The following is a 22254-nucleotide window of genomic DNA, read 5'->3' on the forward strand; positions in this document are numbered from 1 at the left end:
GGAAGGCAATGGTGCGTATCGCAAGAATGATTCCAACCCAGGAGCTACAAATACAGCTGCATGCAAGCTGATGTAACGTGCCCCAGAAACCCAGCATAAAAAGTACCTGTGTTGAGCACACATACAGCTTTAACCCCATGGTAATAATAATTCAAAAGCCAAGGACTGTATTTTCCAAGTCCATCCCCTCTGTCCCCACTTCCCACAAGACTAACTTCTATTCTCTGAGTGCTTGTAGAGCTCTAGTCTGATTAAATAAATATTTTCCTCTTTGGTGAACGTGAGAGCTTAAGATTTCCTGTTGCTCATGCCTTCAGTTCTGTCCTTCCTTCCAGAACAACAGTGAACAAGAGCCAGAGTACAATAACAAGAATCCCGCTAGGAGAGCTCACATGCCCGTGGGTCTGGCAGAGGAAGAACTAATTACCAACAGACATCTTCTGCTGGCCAAAGGACACAATTAAGTGCATATTTGTTGCGTTACATTTGCACAGCTGCATTCACTCTCCATTCAAAGATATCTTAGCAGTCACCTGACAAACAGCTATTAAAGATGTAGAAAGCTTTACTTTTCTAATACTATTTAAATACCACAAAAACTGCTATGTATTTGAAAGAGTACATGGAAGAGTAAAAGCCCCCTCCCCCTTTTTTTTTAAATTTTTATGAACAGGTATAATGGGCCCATTTGACGGACAAACCTAATCAAATATTTAGTTCTACAATGACTCTGAGGAGAATGACCTGATTTCTTAACTCTCTTAAGGACTAAGGAGCAGCACAAAGAATAACTCAGACTCATCTATTAAACCCCTTAAGGAATGTCGTGAATTGTAAAACAGGGTCTGTGGCAGTAGCCTACCATTTTCCAGTGAAGCTTTATTTTAATTACTTGTAGAGGTCACAGAACCTTCAATGCTGTTTGATGTTCGGTATAACATCAAATTCCATTGTTTCCTTCTCTGCAGGCTTCTGTGATCTCACAGGCAGCTGGAACAGCACAAATACTATGAAGACCAAAGTTTGCCTCTAATAACATCCTGACCCAAACTGTCCACTCATTTTTCCCAGGCTCCTATCTGTTTAGCAAGCCACTACAAATATCTGTGCTCATATACAAAAACAGAAGTGCAGCTCCTTTGCTTCCAAAGAACTTCAGAATCTACCGTAATTTTCCCTGTTACTACCAAAGGAAGGAAAGTGTAATACAATTCAAACGTTGCAAAGATTCTAGCCTGATAAATCCCTTTTTGATATGTATCTTTAAAACTAGGACCTTCTAAAGCTGTTTTTAACACTTCTGTCACAACATCTCAACAGAAACAACGCTCAACGCTGAGACAGGATGGAGCAGCAGGAAGCAGAGCTCACAATGGCAGTTTCAAGGCTGATGGGGCTGCAAGACACAAGACACCACACTGGGGGAAAGTGGGAAATGGAGCGTGAGGCCGTGACTGTAAATCTGAATGACAAGATGCATGCAAGAGACATGGAAGACCCTCAGAGCCTTCCATCGCTGTGCTGCCTTGGCTAAGCCAAAACTGCAGCTGTCCTGCTGCTATGAACACTTGCACTGTTAATTCATGCCTGGTTTCTGATTTTTATACAAAAATACTTCCCAGCACCCCAACAGTGACTGCCAATATCATGCTAGTATATTCCTTAACAGACAGACTATAATAAACTTTGTAACTTATTAGCGTTAATCCCGTTGGCTTACAATACTGTTATACCCATTAGTTGCTGCTAATAGCAATGCAATTATTAGCTGCTTGGAATATAATTTTTCCTTATAGCAAGGATGTGAGTAATGATTCAGGCTAAATCCCCAGTTGTGCAACTGCTCTGCTGGCATGAAGAAACAGTCCTCATGGCAGCTGAATATCAACCGGACTTACTTTAGTAAGATCTTAGCAGCCACTTCTGACTGCGCTGTCAGCTCTGCCCTGAGTTCTCACTTTCCTGCAACACCCAGTGTTGAGGAAGTTGCACACACAGGTGAAATTCTTAACTACCAATCATGGTCTTCATGGGGGCTACTCATTCTGTCTTCATGGCCGAATCCATGTATTCTGATCATGATTTGATTGCATTTACAGACAGACAGAAATGAAGAGCAGTGTTATATGGGCTTACATGTATATATATTTATATATGCATGTGGAATTTTAAAGGAGCATATTCCTAGATCTTAAAGTGACCATAAATGGATAAACAAATGAATTTTTAAGACATCCTACTGAATGTCCCAAATTCTGTACTCTAAAATACAAACAAAAAAGTTATGATGGTCCATATGCTTGAGGCACAGAAAAATCGTAAGAACTGAGACACTATTAACTGAAAAAAAAAAAAAGAAAAACAGGCAATGACAAAGTCATTAAGTTAGAAATAAAGATAACTGATAAGAAAGCTAAAGTTACCAAAGAAATAACTATGGGCTATATGTTTAAAGACAGTAAGAGTCTTTATTAAAGCATGACAACAAAAAATAAAAACTATTAAAAAAAGCACAGCTCAGGCAAAGGTGCCTTGTGAGCTGTAAATGAAGAAAGATGACAGATGACACAGAAAAGGCAGGAGTATTCAGGACGTGTATCTTTCTGGTCTGTATTTGACAATGCCACAACACATATTTGTCCTGTTTCATACTGTTTATTGAGCAAGATTTTTTTGAATAGTGTTTTCCATGAGCCAACATTTACAAATTAAGAGACCTGAATAATTTGCACTCAACAGTCTTAAGAAAACTATAGCTAGGCAGTTCTCTGACAGATGGATGCGTTAGCAGGGGACGCTCTGCTGAGCCAGTTACCTCCGAGATTACTTCCTTCTACCCACAGCATGAGGCACCTCTACTACTGGCCAAGACAAGAATATAAAACCTTCCCTGGTAAATCTGCAGATGACTCAAAGACAATGCTTAAGCTATCTAAACACAACAAGTGTGTTTTAATAGGCTAACATAATATGCCTGCAAATCAAGAAAGCATGTGAGATTGAAGGCCACATTGTGGGCAAGAGCAACTGAGAGAGGTGGTTTGAGAACATCATTACTGATCTCCCAGAAAATGCTCTCAGAGTACCTGAAATGGCTGGCTCTTCTGAGCATTTAATGTATACAACGAATATAAAGGAAAAGCAGAAAAAAGGCTTTGCTTTTGACTACAGATACTGGAACATCACCATTATAACACTGATGAGTGCGTACATGTGGGTTTACAGAATAGAGTTCAGTGGAGAACCATCAAAACAACACGAGTCTTTAGCTGTGAACCTGAAGAACTCAAGAGTCAAATCACTATTCGGAGAAAGGCTTCAGAGATGGCTAGATCACAATGGACAGGTGATTAAAAGCAAAGAAAGGAGCTAGCAGCAGGAAAGAGCATGAACTTTTCAGTCCCATTGAAAAAACTATGACAACATCAAAAAGCTGAAGTGAGACACATTTAACCTCAAAAAAGGTGAAGTTTGTAGAAAGTAAAGGTAATTCAAGCAGCAAGAGGGAAAATTCATGGCCTTACAACCACTCTGCAGTCTTCATGATGAGGCAGGATAATTTCCCAAAGTATAAGCTTTCATTTGGTTTCTAGGGAAAAGCTCTATGATTTTGAAAATAGAAGGTCAAGCAAGATGATTTTAGCAGTGCCTCTGACCTTAAAATCCATTCCAATGGGCTTTACACAGTGAGAAGATTTTACACATGCATCAGGCTGCTCCTAGGGACCACAGGTCTGGACCAAAACAGCAGAATAATTAGAGTCAGAGTCTAAGGTTACACTGGAAAAACCTCCAATACAGTTAAATCAGTTCACTGAAAGCTGTCTTGGTTAAGCAGCAAAATCCCTGGTATAGTAGGGGCTTTGCTGCTAGAAGTAAGCTTTTGGTGATGTGGCTTGTGGTTCAGAGAGACAGTTTGAGTGCGACGCCAGGAGAAGTTCTGGGGTTGGGTGTGCTGCATCACCACCGGAATTGCAACTGACCCAGAGGGTCCAGCACTGAGACAGGGCTCTGTAGTACGGCGACGGCTGAGAAAACAGGTCAGTGTACCACTAGGCAAAACTCATGTTAACTTATTCAGTGGACAAATGCAAACCACTTTCTAACTGATGAAGCAAGTGAGAGATTGGGAGATTAAGCAACTCACCTTGGATCAAAATTAATGCCTGCAACAGAGCCAAGCAGAGATTTCAAATTCTCAGACACCAGCCCTGCTGGACCTCAGCATAGCACACCACTAGATCCAAATAACTGTAGCTGATTTTCTTGTTCATCTAACACAAAAATGTCTTTCCAGTTTTCTGTCAGAAGGCTGTTTCAGGAACTGTGCAACCTTTGGCATGCGATTTAGCAAAGCCTGGTCTCCATTCTGATGTCTGCATTCAGTTCAGAGGGAGTGTCCCAAGAACAACAGACAAATAAAGGTTGCGAAGGCCAAAGGAGGGGGAAAGAAACTAAGCATGAGGTCACACACAGTATCCATAGGAAATAACCAGAGAACATAAAACAAAAGTAGCCTGTAAGAAACAAAACAGACATGAAGCACTCAACATATAATAATTTGTACCTGGTAGACTCACAGGTTGTTCTAATAGGAAAACATGTTAGGAGTGACTTGAGCAGGGAATATTTTTTCTTTTAGTGACTAGAGCCTGCTCTTGTAGCAAACAGATCCTAAAAGTCACTGTCATTCCAGCTATTCTGATCTGATAATGCTTTAAAAAGTCTAAAGAATGGGTTTTATCCTTGATTAACTGCGATGCTACCTGCTACCTTTGGCGATCTCTTCCAGCAAGAGATCACAACAAGCAACAGATGACAATCCAGGGAAGGGACAGATTTTCTTCAAATATTTTTCTTTCCAACCACTTAACTCCAGAGTCACCAATACATAATTATGAGCCTGGATTTCACTACATCCAGACACTACATCTCAGGAATCCTTGTAATTCTGGCCTTTTGTAATTCTGGCTAAAGCATTTACATTACACTAAATTTAAAATGGAAGTATCAAAGGACATCAAGGTAACCAGTGGACAGTTAGTGCAGAGAAATAGTTGTCTCTCTTTCAAATGGAATAACTTTGAATAAATGTCATACAACTGACATCCACTCCGCTAAAAGCAAAGCTTTTATTTTTGGCAGAAGTCCATTTTTTTTGTTCTATTTGTCAGTTTTCTCACTGCTGATACATGTGATTTCCAATTACAGACGCAAAACTATGCAAGCATACTTTGGAATCCTAGCTGGCATGTGCATCCCATCGAGTAATGTTTGTCAGAGCCAAGACACAGGGATTTTACTCCCTACCTTGTTTTCTTCAGCTCCGTACAAAATCAAGATTCCTAGTTACCACAGGAATACTATTCCAACAAAGTAACCATAACACAACATATTACTATGGTGATGAACAGGGAAGAGGTGATGGACATCAAGCAGAAAGGGATATCGAACACCATTTGCTGCTATTCAGTTTTCAGCTGAGTACAGGGGCTCCATCACTGTTGCCTCAACAGCAGTAATTCAAGGGTGCTGCTGAGATAAGGCTGCTTAAAGCTTTTTTTCTGCCTCAGTTCTTACTCCCCTCATTGCTAGGAAAAAACATTTGCCAGCCAAGATGCAACCACTTTACAGAATTCAAAGCAACAGAAAATCCATCTGTACACATAACAAATCTCTCTCTCCGAACCTTACATGTAAAAGCCAATTTCTTAACATTTTAACTCATACTCAAAACGATCTGTGATGCTCATTTCAGAGACCTCTACAATCCACAAAACATCTCAAGCTAGTTTCACAGGCACTATAAATGCCAGAGTATCTGTGTTGCTGGTGATGAAAAGGTGCATCTCTTTGGCTGTGTGCTGTTTTTCCCTCTTACAAAGAAAAAGGCTTGTAATAGATGTCATACATCCCAGATACCTACCCAAAGAACTATTAGACCTGTATGATCTTCTAATGTAGCATCAGCATGTAATTAAAATCTACCCATTTTGTGCTCCAGGTGGTCGCTTCAAACATTTAATCACCCACAAAATTCTCATGTGTATCATATTTCTTCATCTGTAAAGCACCTGCTCAGTAAAGACAGGTGTTAATTCCATGGACTTCAAAATCCCTAGAGATTCCAGACATATCTTTTGCTTTTGTTTTTGTTTTTCTTTCCTTTTTTTCCCACCATGCCCACCCCAGGAAAGTACCCTGACAAAGCAGACAAAGGAGGGAGGGGACTGAGTCCTCACAGAGTGAACATTGAACACAATACCCAGACAGAGCCTGTAACAAATGGGTGACTGCTATAGACTTGCCCCAACAGGCTCTTCTCCTCTTCTCAAGTTTCAAACATGTTATTGCTGCATTCCTCCCAACAATTACTTTTTACGCGGGACAGGTCTAAGTCCTATCCTGCTCTTCTAAAAGTCAGTAGCAAACTCTCCACTGATAGGAGGACTTAAAGCAGGACTTAAAAATGAAAGATCACAATCCTGCAAAAAAACATTTCACCACTTAATCCATTTTTCATTGTGATCTCAGTCCCAAAGAAACAAAAAGTAACTGGCTGAAGTAATTTTGTATCGCTCCAGAGTGCCTCACATTCCCCTATCACTACATCCCAATTAACAGTGAGACTGCGACACTGGAGGAAGTTTTGTTTTCAGTGTGAGTACTTTGGTGCAGGGATCGTTATTAATTTTATATCTCTGTTGTGGGTGATTGTGGCAGGCAGCACCAGCACAATGCAAAGGTTTAAAAGATGAACAGAAGAAGCAATGGGAGCTACAAAACAAAAATAGAGTATTATGTTTTCCCTAAAGCTGACTGTTCCAAGAGGAGAACAAGATGTGTTCTGCAGTGACAACCATGCAGTTGAATTCTTAATACAGCTATGTAACAAGAAAAATAAAGTCATCCAGGTAAGTTAGTCTTCTGCTAGAAACTGGTATGTGTTATGTGCACCTCTAAGACATGAAAAAGCTACTTGTTTTAAGTACCAGTTGTGTGTTACTGGAATACATGCAGTGGCTGTATATCACAAAGGCTGCTGGTGGTGGTAAGAAACTTTATACTAATATAAACGCATCTACTGAAATGTCATTTTAAAGTACTTTGATCAGCCTGCTAAACTTTTTCATTAATATTTAGTGCAAGAAACACACTAGAGAATATTTAACTAAATCAAAAAGGTAAAAGCTAAAGATGCTGTGCTAGGAAATATAGATCCTAATCAGCAACACTGTACTCACAAAAGCAATTTACACAGATAAGCCGTATTTTTATAAGCACCTGCAAGATTTCACAAACCCCTTTGTGGCAATAAGGAAGCTTTAATTGGTTATTTTTTCAAATTACTTGTAACAACTTGCTCTTCTTATTCACCATCCCTACATCCTCTTAACATTCCTCCCCTTTCTATTGATGTTCAAATCGACTGAAGGATGGTTTCCAAACCACTGTTGCGAAGTTAATGCCTTGTGATTATGCTGCCATAGCAACTGAACTTCTGTTAGGGCTCTGTCAACTTCAGATACTCTTTTGTCATCTTTATGTGTCAAGTCTTTCCGAACTACAGATATCCCTCTTGCCAAATTCAGTCTTTTGAGATAAGGGGGAGAAATAAATAAAAAAAAATAATCAAAATCCTGTTAGAAAGATTTTTACATGAAGCAATCTATGTTATTTTTGTGGAAGTATATTTATTCTAGATTTTTGACCCCGTGCATGGTGCAATGTTCTAGGCTATTACATCTAGCATATTTTTCATCACGGAAGGGTAATCTAAATTAAGTTAAACCTATGCTGCTACTCAGCTACCTAGACAACCTGTCTCAACCATTTACCCATATCCTGAGTTATTATTAAACTTTTCATTTCCCCATTTTTACGCAAACACACCCCACATTAGGAAAAAAAAGTCAGCGTTCTACATTAACTGATAAAACATATTTCTCAGCAAAAAGGCACGGAAACTGGAAACAAACTCTAACCTTATTTCTATGCAACAGATCTCCAGAAGTGATCAAAAGAGCCAACAAACTATATTAAGAATTATTTGAGATAAAGAATCATATTGTTCCTCCATGCATCAGCAATCAGTTGCAATCAGAAACAGCCCAAGCTCTGTGCCATTCTCCTCTCTTCCTGGCAGTTTCAAAACATGTTAGCTGCACTCATTTATCTAAACCACAGAATTATACACAGCCTTTTAAAAAAATCCTTCTGGTGCACAGGAACAAAAGTACAAGTACCCCACTACAATACTACTGGCAAGCTATTCAGTCACATCACAAAGATACACCCCCTCTCCCCCACAAAAGAAAGCCATGACCCCTTCCAGTTCAGATCTAGTTTCACAGGAAGGGGTTTACCTTCTGATAATAATTGTTCAGCCTAAGTCCATTCCCTCCTCAGCCCGGCGGGCAGACTCCCTCCACCTCTGTTCAAATTTGGAGCACTACCAGTAGCGATGTGCGGACGGCTTGTGCTCTCACTGAACCAGCTCACAGTGAAGTGCCTGTAACTGCACCCAGCCCTGAGCCTCACTCCTCCTCTGCTCGCACTCACGCACTCTCCTGCACACACCCACCCAAACAAGCAAATAATCCTCCCTGCACATTAAACCCACTCCGGCAGTAACGGAGCCAACCCATTCTGGAAAAGGAAAACGGGGAAGAATACCAGCCCAGGCAGGGGCAGAAGCATTTCTCATCCCTGTGTGTCACTATTTGATGTTGATACAACACAGAACTTTTCCCTTGGGGAGAGGCGTCCGCTGAATACAAAATTAGTGCTGTCTTTCTCTGGAAGTTATTAAATATTACTTCCACGGCTTCTGAAGTATTTATACAGCCTCCTGGTTGTTAGTCTAGTTTTGTCAGAAACAGTTACACCGAGATGATATTCTAGTCCAATTCTGATCTATGCAGGCAGAGTGCTGGGGCCACTTCTCACACTGGTAGTATCCCTTTATCCTATTTGTGCCTTCTGGGTGAGATCACGCTTCAGACATACTCTATGAACATCTGACGGACTTACAGTGGGCCCGGTGCACTGACCCTATCTGATCTCTCAACAGGTATTTTCCACAATCAAAAAAGTCCTGTGGTCTGCAGTATATACCTGTCTAAGAGGGCAAATGATCACAGCATGTGCTTCTGCTTTTTCTTGGCATTTACCCAGGACATTCAGGCAACATGTTCATGTTTTCTCATTTATTGTAACAGCAGTAAAATTACACACAAACAAAGCAAATCACAGAGCAAAGCATGCACTAAACTCCACTGCTCCTTCTCATGTGCTGTGTAGCCTTTTCGCCTGTATTTTTATGGTGTGGGAAAATGACAATGGTGACTGGGAGATACTGGTTGAGAGCGAAGTCTCTCCCAAGCCTGTAAGACAGCCAAACCAGTAGACGCCCAATGCTATGACAACAGAATGGTAATACATTCTTCAGGGATATTACTTTATCACAACTTTAACATACTACCAAAACCAAACCCATTTGGGCCCATCATATCATCAGTCTTTGTTCAATTCATCAATTGCTTCATTAATAAAAGTGTTTAAAATTTTACATCACCTCAACCTATATTACCAGTACAGGCTGCATCATTAAAATCCAGTAAATGACAACTTTTGTGATACTTCCTGCATAACCACTATGAAAACAGCCTTGCTAAATATTTCATTCAGCAGAAGATTACATGTTAGCCTTTCATTTAACATTTCTGAATGGAACTGAAATATGTCTCTGTTTGTTTTAAGAGATTCTCTACCAGGTTCCTCAATCGAGAAAGCGTACTGATACAAGAACATAGGACCAGATGCATGAATGTACTGAAGTACCTCACTACACTCTGTACTGCATGGATCTTTACAGAGAAGGGTGATGTTTTCAAGTGAGCTATGACCCTAAATCTCCTTAAAATAAATTACTTAAATATGTAGGCTACTGAGTTTCCCTGAAAGTCAGTCAACTGAAGCATCTGAGCACTAACACTCACATGATGAAAGTCACTTTCATGGTTAAGTGTTGGCAGAAGGCACATCCTTGGACAACATAAACATGCATTGTTCAAATAAATAATTTACAGTTCCTATGGGAAACAGCAATGTTGTTACTGTCATTTATTTGTTATTTATTTATTTAGAACAGACTCATTCACATATAAATAATCAGCAGAAACTTCTCTGAACCCCTCACAGCACAGGTTTCTAAATCCAGTTTTGAAAACACCACTTGAAGAAACTCACAGGCTCCTCTCGCTCACATTCTTTGCCCCTTGAATATAGATACTGTTTCCTTACACAACCATAGCAGCTTTCTCTGTTTGTTTTGTTTTCCCCCCCTAATTATTATTATTTATGTCTAACTTCAGAAGTCAAGGTGTCTCAGAATTGACATCTTTCAGAGTTAGTTGCAGCACAGATGAGACATCTTAAAATTCTGGCACATTAAAGTAACAGTACCTACAAACACTAAACTTCCTTCACATTAAATACCACATCTTAAAATACTACTCCTCTTTAAAATCAGGGGAAGCTCATCATAAATTACAGTATCAAAAACACATTTAGAACTTGACCTTGCAGGCTGCCTTCAAGGGAGCCTTCTGGTGCCCTGGCATTTCTCTTCTCAGGTCCATCTGTTAAAATGGCGTTATGCCACCGCTTACAAGGTGGGGTGCACAGGAAACAAACACAGGGCAGGCAGCAGCCCATCAGAACAGGAACTCGAGCTATGCACAGCCAGGAGAAATCACACAGTAGCTTTTTATTTGCAAATGAATATTAAGCTAGTAGTATTATAAAAATAAATGGGTAGAGTAGCAGGATGGTTGAGGGATTTGATAGTAGATATATACATCTTGATCTCTAGATCATGAGATCAGATCCTGTTCATATCCGGAAGAGCCAAAAAAAGTGAAAATCCTAAGACCTGAATTTTATTCTCAGGCTTTCTGTATGATTTCATGCAAATTATCCACCTGTTTCTGCCCTGATGTCTTCTTTCTGCAGAACTAAAAGAATACTACTTAGAAGTTTTGTAAAACACTTCGGATAAGCAGAGATGAATTACATGGATACAGGCATGATCCACCATTCTCTGAAGTCAATGGCAAGCTTCTCATTGATTTAACATATTCTGAATTAAGCCCTGGAGGAACAGTTATATTGTATATGATAATCACATTAGATAAAAATTATTTAGGCCAGCATCTTTCAAATAGCTAAATATGTGCTTAAGTTTACTTAGATCTGTGGAGTTACACATTTACACAGAAATTTGCAGGATTAGGATCAGATGGGCGTCTTTCAATAGGCAAGCCCTGAAGCTATGAAAACAATAGCTTAGTGGGAAGTCTATGTGAAAGTCCTCACTCTCACTGTGTTATTGCCTGATAAAAACATTTTTTACCAGAGTTAATGGGAAACGAGTAATTTTCCATAAATAAAGATTCCTTTCTGCTGGAGAAACCCAAGGAAGAACACTGATCTCTCTTGCCTTGACAACATTATCCTGAAATACTCCAGTATTAAAGTATCCATATGCTAAGAAAGTTGCCATATCTATTTCATATTGGATATTTATCACATTTATTGTGTTGGCATGCACTCATCTATCATCTAGGACTATTTGTCACAGAAAGTTATATGCCAAATAATACGTGATAAATATCTGAGTTGACTTAAATGCACATGGTATTTTTCTTGCATATTTTCATTGATACTGAAAGTTGTTACATCTATAGCCTAAAAAAATGAGCATTCTTTCGTGGTAGCAATGGAAGTGCTGTTTTTCTAGTAATGCATTTCTAAACTGAGCAGAGGGATCACGTCTACAGAATGACCGGAGCGAGACCATCCTCTCGAGGCTTGAATCTCAAGGTTTGAACTCAAACCTTGGCCTTTCTGACAGGCTTTGATGAGGGTGCCTACCAGGGGCACAGCACAGCTGCTTCTGAGAGGAGGACTCTTAGGTCCACATCAGGAGTAGCTGTCTCTCTTGCTGTCTGCTTATTGTAGAAGACTGAAAGCCTGATTTCTCAGAGGTGCTAAGCCATATTGAGGGACAAAAATGAGCAGGAGCTGCAAGCCTGAAATGTTGCAAAGTATCTCAATCGCTCTTTAAATAAAAAAATTAATCTCTTACTGGAAAAATAGATACCAACAGCCTCTAAGAAGCCAAAGCTAAATTTCATGCTTTCATTTCCCTTCAGTTTTTCTGTTTTTCTATAGACTGTCCCCGATGCAATAAGAATGAGAAGAAAATAAAGCAGCACTACAATGGCATGCTGCTAACCACTTCTGCTCCATTACAGGGAAGTGTTTGTATGCAATGTACTACAAACTTCCGTCCAATCTCTCCTAATCATTTCTTTGGATGAAGATGATGAAATAGTATACTCTGCACCTGACATAACAAATGAAAGATACTGATCAGTGAATCTGCTACTAGCATTTTTATTAACAAAGGCAAACCATAAAGTGTTTTGGTTTTTTTCCCACCAGACGTTAGCAGGTATAACTTGGGCTGGTCAGTGATGCCATAACCTCTACCTAGACAGTTCCTATAATTGTGCTGCTTCACATCAAGAATGTGGTTTCCATCCCAAGAGAGGCAGCAGGACAAGAGACAACCCACCTGATATAAATCACAAGAAATACCCAACTTTGCCAAAGAAACATTGCCAAAGAAAACAAAGAGGGAAGACAGTAATCTCAAGCTTCATCTAAATTAAAACTTCAGGTGTACTGAAAGGTTGTGGGTGATTTCCTGTACCGGATAAGGAGATTGTTAATTGTCCTGCCTCAAATAGGTCTGTAGCCCTCCCTGAACTGTGGCATCCTGTTCTGCGAATTATCTTCCATGGCCCTGTGGCTGCTTCCGATCTCTCATCTCCGTTGTTACCAGAGGATTTATGTCATGCCCTGACCCCATCCTTTAAACTACCTTTTCTGCCCAAAGGGGACACACGTGCTGACACATGATTTTCTCATCCTAAGTTTTGACTTATTAGTTCCTTTAGTCTGATTTACAGGCATTAGTACCGCCCCTTTGGAACTGTGCCTCTCTGAGTGTAAAAGGTTTCTAGGATGAGCCAAGAAACTCGCCCACAGCTCTGATTATTGAATGTTAGCTGCTCACTTGTGTCTTCTAATCTTTTCAAGCACCACCTAATGACAGAAAGTGCTTGAATGTCTCTCCTGCATCTGCATTCCCAGATAATACCTGGAGAACTCTATTCATGGACTATCCAGGCTGCTAATACATACTGTAACGCAGTTAAGGCAATGTCTGAGTGGCCTCCCTGACTACACAGTACTGATTTTTTTGGTGAAAGCTTCTAAGGACTTCCCCAATCCATATCTTTCAGATAGCAGTCAGCCTTCGAATGCCATTTAAACAGATCAGGAAAGAGTTGCACTATATGAGTAAATCAACTTCTACAAGCTTTAGAGGAGTTTGGTCTTAGTTGCATATTGAGAACTACTGCTGCCCTCTACTGTGTTATTATGGGTTGTGCCTCTGATAATCAATGAGCGCCACAAATATTCAAGCAAAATTTCTAGTCTTACCCAGAACTCAGCATGGTTAATATTTCCATGTGTTGATAAGATCATTCAAAGGTCTATTTCTAATTCATCAACATATTCTGATTCTGCAGGGGCTAGGTCAAATGGAAAAATGTTTCTCTTTTTTACCTGATTTTGACTCTTAGAAGAGGTGGATCCTTGCAAGAGGTTGGACATGTTTCATTGCTTCAGCAAAAAATGTCTCTTCTGATAACAAATAGCCATCAGAAGAGTAAGAACTATGGAGTGAGAAACCAACCTTGGGGCCAAAATGACTGCATCAAAGTTCTGCCTGGGACACGACGTCACTGATAACCTGAACTTTAGCTTAGATTATGATAGACAGCTAAATCCTGGTTCAATTGAACTAATCTTTCCTTAGTCTCAGTTTATTCAGTTCTGAATGGATACAGCTCACAATCATCTCAAAAAGAAGAGCAACGTAAGTGCAACCTTGCTATATTCACATCCACTACACAACAGGCTCCAAATAGGAATAGCTTATTTCTTCCCAGCTCTCTGCAGACTCCAATAACCTTCTCTTTTATTATTTTCATCTCCCTGCCCCTGAATAGGTTGCATTGCTTGTAGGTTAGAGCACCTATCAATCATGTGCATCTAAAATAATTTTAGAGTTATTTTATGCTTCCCAATCTGACAAATCCAATTACTTCTCTGCTGCAGTGCTTCCTGCACTGAAATGCAAATATAGTGCCACCAATACAAAAAACTAAACTGAAAACCTCATCAGTAGACAGGAATAGATAAGCAGATGGTAGCAGACCACTAGATTAAAGCCAGAGACACAGCCTTCCTACTCAAGGGAAAATTCAGACTGTTCACTAATTATCTGTGTGGGTCTCCAAAGGAATTAGATACACATTGCAAAGGAGGCAGACTAAGACCTTGGCTAATTAAAAAATTGTACTTCCTTCCAGTAGATGCAGTGACAAATGCACCAGGTGTCCACATGTGTTCTGAGTCCCGCATTTGGTGGCTACCATTCTGGTTAATATTCTGAATACTGAATCAGAGAAACCTCCAGAACTAAAACCACAAGCTGTTACCACTTTATGTCAAACCTGAAAATTCTCACAAAGGGGGCTGACACAGTCTTATATCTGTAGTAGATGGGACAGGAAGAAGAGAACCTGTAATACACACTCACTAGCAAATTCCAGTTGCTTTTATTTCTGTAACACTTTCAAGTTTCTTTTCTGTTATTCACTGTAAAAAATCCAGTACATCCAGTTTCTTCTTCACAAAATACACCTGTAACTGAAGTTCTTCATGGTTCCCCATTTCTTCCACAAACTTTATTATGTAAACGCTTTTTTTTTCTGGGAAAAGTGGAGTATTAAAAAAATCACTAAAGCTAGAGTCAAGCCACACAGCCCAGCTCCAGACCTGAGCTCAAAGCTTAGGTTATTTCCATTGAACAGTTTCCTACAGGGAAAGGAGATGACAGTTTTTCTTCTCATCTAAATGACAGTGTGACAAGGAAGGTCCTCTGTGGTTTTGCCCCTTAAACACTTCAATGATGACACAGAGGGATCCATACACAGTCCAAGGATTCCAGCTTAAAGGGGACTCATCACCGCCATGGGAGATGGAGATCAGTACTGATAACATAAGATACACATCTCTCAAAAGATTTGGCCAGTTTCAATGAGAACGTTGAGGACTCCAACGAAGAGTCAGCAAAAGAGATGGTTCAGATGTTTTCTGCCTTCTCATTTCTGAATATATAATTTACCTCTCCAGCACATTTCTCCCTTCTGCCTTCTCAGCATCATTCACATCATCTGACCTCTTTTGAGAAGAGAAATCTCATGTCGTAAGTTTTGGAAAACTTAGGGTTGCAAAGGTGGTTCCAATACTCAAATTATTTCTATAAAAATATCAAATCTGACACAGAATAAGCAGTGCAATAGACTTTGCACATCACCATTAAAAGAGAAACATGGAAAGTACAGATCCATAGAAACTAGTGCAACTAATACCCTATAGCTCATACTTTTCCTGAAGACAGCAAAGGTAAAACACTGAAAATATTTCTGAAAATTAGCAATTTTGCTCTAAATTCAGCAGAAAAATCTTTCCTATGAGAATTTTTTGTATTCTCTGCAATTGCATGAGGACACAATGCGACATGGCCCAATTCTTAAACTCTTGTTTACAAAACACCTACCTCTAGGACTTTCCCAGTAATGAACTGGTGACATGCTTCACATTTGACTCCAAAAAGAACTTGATAGTCCTTTTCACAATAAGGAGCACCATCTCTGAAAAAGAAAATCCACAAATTACAAGCCACTTTTTAATAAACAGGTTACAGCAAGACTTAGACTCTTCCTTTGTCTTCGGTCTGGAACTCCTACACACAGCAATAGGCAAATGGAAGAGAATTCAAAGGAAATATTTTGTAGTAGAAGGAAAAAAAATCATATTCTCATTAGTGCCTCTTAGAACTATTCCTTAAATTCCCATCAGGAAAAGGCATCCAGGACAAAACACTGAAGTACATCTCATTCTTTAGAACAGACTCTCTACACCTACAGGTGGTGCAACTCTACGGAATCAGTGGAACTATGTACATGGGTTGGAGAGGAGATCACAGTCTCTATCATAGGCAGGTAGGTTTTCTCGCTTCTGAAAAAAAATCTTTGTTAGTCTGCAAGAGTATAAGCAGGCACTTTTAAGTGTAAGGTTATGTAGTTTTTTAGTATGAACAAGGAACATACAGTAAAAGTGGAAACACTAGTCAGCTTAGGAGTCATTCTCAGACACTGAACTTCTTTTGAGAAATTACAGATGCTACTTTTAATTAAATATTATACAACCCTTAATGACAGGTTTGTGAAAAATACATTGTTTCCCTATTTTTTCTCTTTGTTATATGCTTGAAGGGGGGAACACAGACTGTATCTTCATTCCCTCTGTTTTATCATTCGACCACTTTTCCCCATTCTCCTCCTCTATACTTCCTCCTGCTCAAAACTCTCTTCGTTAGTTTCTTATATGGAGATAAGAAACAGAGTGTCAGGTCACTCATATCGTCACGTTTACTCTGTCCTCTAGCAAAGGCAAGCAATGGACAGGTTCCTACTTTTTTCCTCAAAATAACATGTTGGAAAGCAAAATAGCACAAAGCTTTATCTGGCTAACACAGAAAACACATGCAGGAATTCACCTAATCCTTTGTGGGAACATGGAGATATACCCCCTTCTGTACTGGTATTAAATATACACTACTATCATTAAACACCACCTTTCAGTTTCACTTTTCAGTTTACTTTCCTTTCCCAACTCATCTCTCACTGGGAACAAAGATTTCGGTGTATACGGAAAGGTGGTCAGAACTGGATTTCGAAAAGTGAACTTTGCTGCAAGCTCTTCTCCTTTGGTAACAAGAACTCATGCCAAGAGCGCAGACACGATGCAGAAGTTACTCACTTGCTGATATATTCCCCGGTTAGGACCTTCCCGCAGGCCTTGCACTTAAAGCACCCCAAGTGCCACTGCTTATCCAGAGCTAGCAATGCTTGTCCATTTTTTATGTCTCTTCCACAGCCAGCACAATCTGCAAACAAACAAACAAATTCATTTGCTGGTTCATTAACCCTCATTAACCACCCACACATTGCAACACTTGATAACCAAAGGGGAGAATTCCACAGGAACTCAAATGTACGTTTTCCTTTCCTCAAACACTTCCCAGGTCCTGTACAAAGATTCAAATCTTTATCATTGTAGACTTACTCAGTAGAAGAGGGAAAGTACCTCTTCTGTTTTCCATGCTGTTTATGATTCAAAGACAGGCGGGCAAGCTCTGTACAAACTTCAGATTTTGTTAGGAATGAGCTACAAAACTCATGACTGCAAAAAGTTCCTGTCGTCTAAAGCAACCAGTGTTATTTCTCATTTTGCTTTTAGCAAAATCTTGACTGCTTACATGAAGCTAAATAAGGAGGCCCGAGTGAGCGCCATCAGGATTTCTGCACTTCCCCCGTTGGGTGGCAGCAAAGCCCAGTGTGTCCACCCAGCTCAGGGGCGGTGGCACATCTCAGCCGGGACCACGGGGAGAGACCTTTTTTCAGGGAGGGCCCAAGGCAAGGGTGACAGCAGTATGACAGCAGTGAAGGCTGCATGGCATGGTATATTGTCTTCCACCTTCAGGTGTGAGAAACTGTAGTTCTCATGGTCTCTAATCGGCATATGGACTCTCGCTCAGGGATTTTAGCACTACCTTGGTAGTCGACACTTTGCACTGCGATTCTGAAAGACTCTTCGATGGCAGAATGCACACCTGAAGTCAGGAGCATTGAATGCCCTCTGTCCCAGAGGATGCCACAATGTCTTATGTCACATCAGAAATCTTTGGCTCAGCCCCAAGCTCCCATTCCTCACCACGCAAACATAAAATACTCAAAGAGATTTCCTGGTAAGGGGCAATTCAGCACACGGTAAGATCTGAAGAGACTGACGTGCGGACAGCACTGAACTGCAAGGGCTGTGCTACAGCTTCTGTGCCCAGCCTCAGGGGACAGAGGGACCAAGGGAATGGAAGGCCTGGAAGACCAGTGAAGCAGAAAGTGAATGCCCACCAGCTGAGGCACACATGGAAGCCACAGAGGAGCCAGCCTAGAACAAAGGATTTTCCATATTTTATTATCCCTGAACTCGTGTTCCTTTCATGTATGTAACATCCTCTCCACATGCCTGAAATACCAACAAATAGCAACAAACCAAGATCCACAGGAACAGAGCAATCTGAGCAGTTAAAACCTGGGCACCAGGAAAAAGAACATCCTGGCTGCACTGTCAAGCTGACTGAACAGGTACAGCCTGAAAACCTTCACCTCCTCATGGGTTTACAGCCCAGGCAACATCACACCTTGCAAAAGGGTGAGTCCAAGTTTATTATCACAACTGATAATCAGAGGAGAGTCACTTCTTTTGACACTAAAGGGCCGGGCTTTTGTTTGCTGCATAACGGGCCAAGAGCACCCCAAATATATGCTGTGCATTCTTGCTATCTAGGCCACCATTTGCAGCACATCCCTCTTTCTGTCAGTGTTCTTCTTCTTCTCAATTCGCTTCAAAAAAAAAAAAAAGGACTAAGCACTATGGTATCTTGTGATAAAATGCAAGTCACAGACTGTTGACACGACTTGGACTTGAAAAGCAACCCTGAGATGTCCTAATACCAGGACTTTGCTCTAGAGGACAAATGTTACAAATTGAAATCGTGAAATGACAAAGGACTGACAGCATGTAATGGATCCCTCTGCTCTTCCGTGCCAGCTCAAGGCTCCACGCCACTCTGTAATGACAGCAAAGGCTGGAACAGGTCACAGAGGGAGTCTCTGGAATTTCCAGCATGGGGCTGAGGAGAGGACAAGCAAACATCTGTCAGGATGGCTTTGGTACACTGATATTGCCTTTGGTTTTGGGAGGATACTACATCATCTCTTGAGGTGCCTTCCAGCCTGCATTTCTTATGCTAAATCTGAAACCACGTAATTTGCCTTCCGATTGTGACAACAAATGGGATCTTTCTTCCAGTCTCGGTGGGTGCTGAACTGCAGCTTTAAACAGCACCCATTTCTCAGCTTCCTAGCACTACTGCTTCTCCCTAGTGTGCCAGCTTCCACATTCCTGATCTGGGGACCTGCCAAACTGTGATACATTCCGTGTTACATTAATCCCTTAAAAAATTTGCTGTATTTTCCTTGCTTTTTCCAGATTTATCCAAGAAGCTTCCATGAAGCTGAAATTTTTCAGATATGGAACCAAGAAAGAGATTTTTAAAGCACGTAGTGTTGCTTCTAACTGAATTTCTGAAGCAGTCAGAATAGAAAAATTGCATTACACAAAAGGTCTATCATCTAGTCCAGTATCTTCATCTTTATTGGTGCCAAAACCAGTTACACGGAGGAAGTAGGGATCCATGAAGTATCTTTACCTGTTTGATTCCTTCTTGTAAGCCAAAGGTGGTGTTGCTGCACTTACTCTTGTGCCCATGTGCGATACAAGGGGTTGATAACATGCTTTTATTATTCTATAGCAACAATGACATTTCCTTACTCTTTCTAGGTTCCTTGAAGTGTTTTGCAAGAGTAATTTAACATCATTATTTCCATTCTGCTAATATCACAGATATCTTGAATGTCTAGAATCAAAGTAAACTAATAGCCCAGTACTGTCTTATTAGGCTGAGATGGCTTTTAACTAAACCTGATTTTAACTCTGGCAAAACAGTTGGGTATATACATGAAAAGCTAGCAATGATCATTATCTCCTAAAATAGAAAGCAATAAGACTGGGCTGGGCTAAGAAAAGACCATTTGTTCATCCAAATTCTACAAATAAATGCTATTTATGATCTCAGGCCTGCATGAGGCACATGAAAGCCTTTGGCTGAATGTCATCAGCACACAGCATATGCAGGCAGGATCTCAATATCGCACTAAGCACAATCTGCATCAGCCTAACCTATAACCAGCATATGCTGCAAATAAAAGGTCCGTGAGGTTGCGAGTCCACAACCATATGCCAAAGCAGACATGTACTAAAAATCTGAAAACTCTTCTCAAAATTTAGTGCAATGGTTCCCACCATGGCGCTCTCTAGCTTCATACCTGGGTCTAACAGACTGCACCCCTTGACCTTGAGCTTTCATATGCTTTCTTTTTGTCATGTAACCCGGATCCTCCCCTACTCCCATTCCTTGCACATCCACACATTGAGCTGTGCCAGGATAACAAAGAGGAGGAGGAGGAATGTGCAGTGTACTGATTAAAATGCAGAGTAAGCAGTATGGTTCCTATATGCACTTATGATCTAAAGAAAAGCATACCACAAAAACACTACGTAGAATTATGTTTGAGCTGAAGGAAGACTTAAGACTAGACATCCCATGGCAGTGATTCTCCTAAGAAATGGGAAGTAACACATGTTCGTATGTGTTGTGTCCGTGCCCGGAATCTTCAAGTGTATTAAAGCCTTTTTTCAATAAAAGCACTGCAGTATGACTTCAGTAAGGACTTGATCATTAGAAGGCTATCCAGGAATGTCAGGAAAATAATGTGTTCCCCGAAAATCCATCCTAAGCAGGGAAAAAAAAGATTGTATCTGAGAGCACTGGACATATAGTTTAACAAATCACAATTAGCTTCCCTGGGCTGCCTGTGATGCCAGCAGCTGCAGCCTCCACAAGCAATGTCCTCTTTCTCACACATTGTGTATAAAAATTGAATTCACTCTCTCATAACAGCATTAGCTGACAGCACCATTTTTTAGCCAAGCAAAAGCTTCTCACACGATTATTTGCCAAAGGTGCTTGAACATAGCTGTTGTGTCTTTCATATACTCTGGCTAGGCCTGCTCAATCTGAAGATATATCCTAATATATTTAACCTACAGCTCTGGAAAAAAATAGCCCAGAAGGGTGTCATATTTGATGTGTCCAGATACAAAAGCAAATGCCAATGCCTGGACAAAAGGGCTGTGATGTGGAGTCAGCCAGCTTGAAAGCACGCAAAACTGAAGGGACAGGACAAGGGAAAGTAGCATGGCGCTATCATATTGTATGTGATTAAGATCTCCACCCTCCAAGTACCTTAAGCAGCCTCACTAAAAGATGTAGGCCAGGGTGAGCTGCCACCCATGACACCCTGCTTGTAAAGATGCAATGAAAAAATGTGTTTCCCTTTTTAGCATCTGCATCACCCCAGACATCCAGGAGTGAAACATCCTGCACAGCAACCCATTCGTCACTGCCTAAATTAAGCGGTGGATTTTCTTCCTTTGCCTCCCTCCCTTGCTCTCAGCCAATAGCAGAAAGCCCTGATCACAGCACAGGCAGTGGGCTAGGAGCTGATATAGCTTTATTAACCCTAAGTACACTGCATATGACTTTACCCACTCCCATTTACATTGCTTTGAAAATTTACTAGCCAATATACCTTTATCTCACATTCTCTGCTCACCCTCGTGCTGATTTTGGCTGGGATAGTTCATATTCTTCACAGTAGCTGGTATGGGGCTGTGTTTTGGATTTGTGCTCAAAACAGTGTTGATAATATAGAGATCTTTTCATTATTGCCGAGCAGTGCTTACACAGAGTCAAGGCCTTTTCTGCTTCTCACCCCACCCTACCAGCAAGTAGGCTGGGGGTACGCAGAGTTTGGGAGGGGACACAGCTGGGACAGCTGACCCCAACTGGTCAAAGGGATAGCCCACACCATATGGAGGGGAAGAAGGAGGAAGGGGGGAATGTCGGAGCGATGGGGTTTGTCTTCCCAAGTAACCATTACGTGTGATGGAGCCCTGAGTTCCTGGGGATGGCTGAACACCTGCCTGCCAATGGGAAGTGGTGAATTAATTCCTTGTTTTGCTTTGCTTGCGCATGCAGCTTTTGCTTTACCTATTAAACTGTCTTTTTCTCAACTCACGAGTTTTCTCACTTTTATCCTTCCAATTCTCTCCCCCATCCCACCAGGGAGGAATGAGCAAGCGGCTGTGTGCAGCTTAATTGCCAGCTGTGGTTAAACCACAACAACCCCACATAACTTACTTATGAAAGGGAAATCTTCTCTACCTGCTTTAGTCTTAATGAACATGGTTATGCAAAGTCATGTGCAGGGAGAGTTTTACATGAGCATACTAACTTTG

General features: G+C 40.7%; 1 protein-coding gene across 9 annotated transcripts in view; it reads right to left on the minus strand.

The window, feature by feature from the left end:
- Positions 1-22254, minus strand: part of ABLIM1 (actin binding LIM protein 1) — a 210759-nt gene that overhangs the window by 63324 nt on the left and 125181 nt on the right. For all 9 annotated transcript variants that reach the window (XM_068400205.1, XM_068400198.1, XM_068400199.1 and 6 more), the window contains exons 5-6: positions 17032-17158; positions 15767-15860 (exon numbers count right to left, since the gene is read on the minus strand). In XM_068400205.1, the coding sequence (XP_068256306.1) occupies positions 15767-15860; positions 17032-17158 (221 nt within the window). The remainder of the gene's footprint in view (positions 1-15766; positions 15861-17031; positions 17159-22254) is intronic.

The sequence above is a fragment of the Nyctibius grandis genome, chromosome 4 (assembly GCF_013368605.1).
Source record: "Nyctibius grandis isolate bNycGra1 chromosome 4, bNycGra1.pri, whole genome shotgun sequence".
In the NCBI taxonomy this organism is placed as follows: domain Eukaryota; kingdom Metazoa; phylum Chordata; class Aves; order Nyctibiiformes; family Nyctibiidae; genus Nyctibius; species Nyctibius grandis.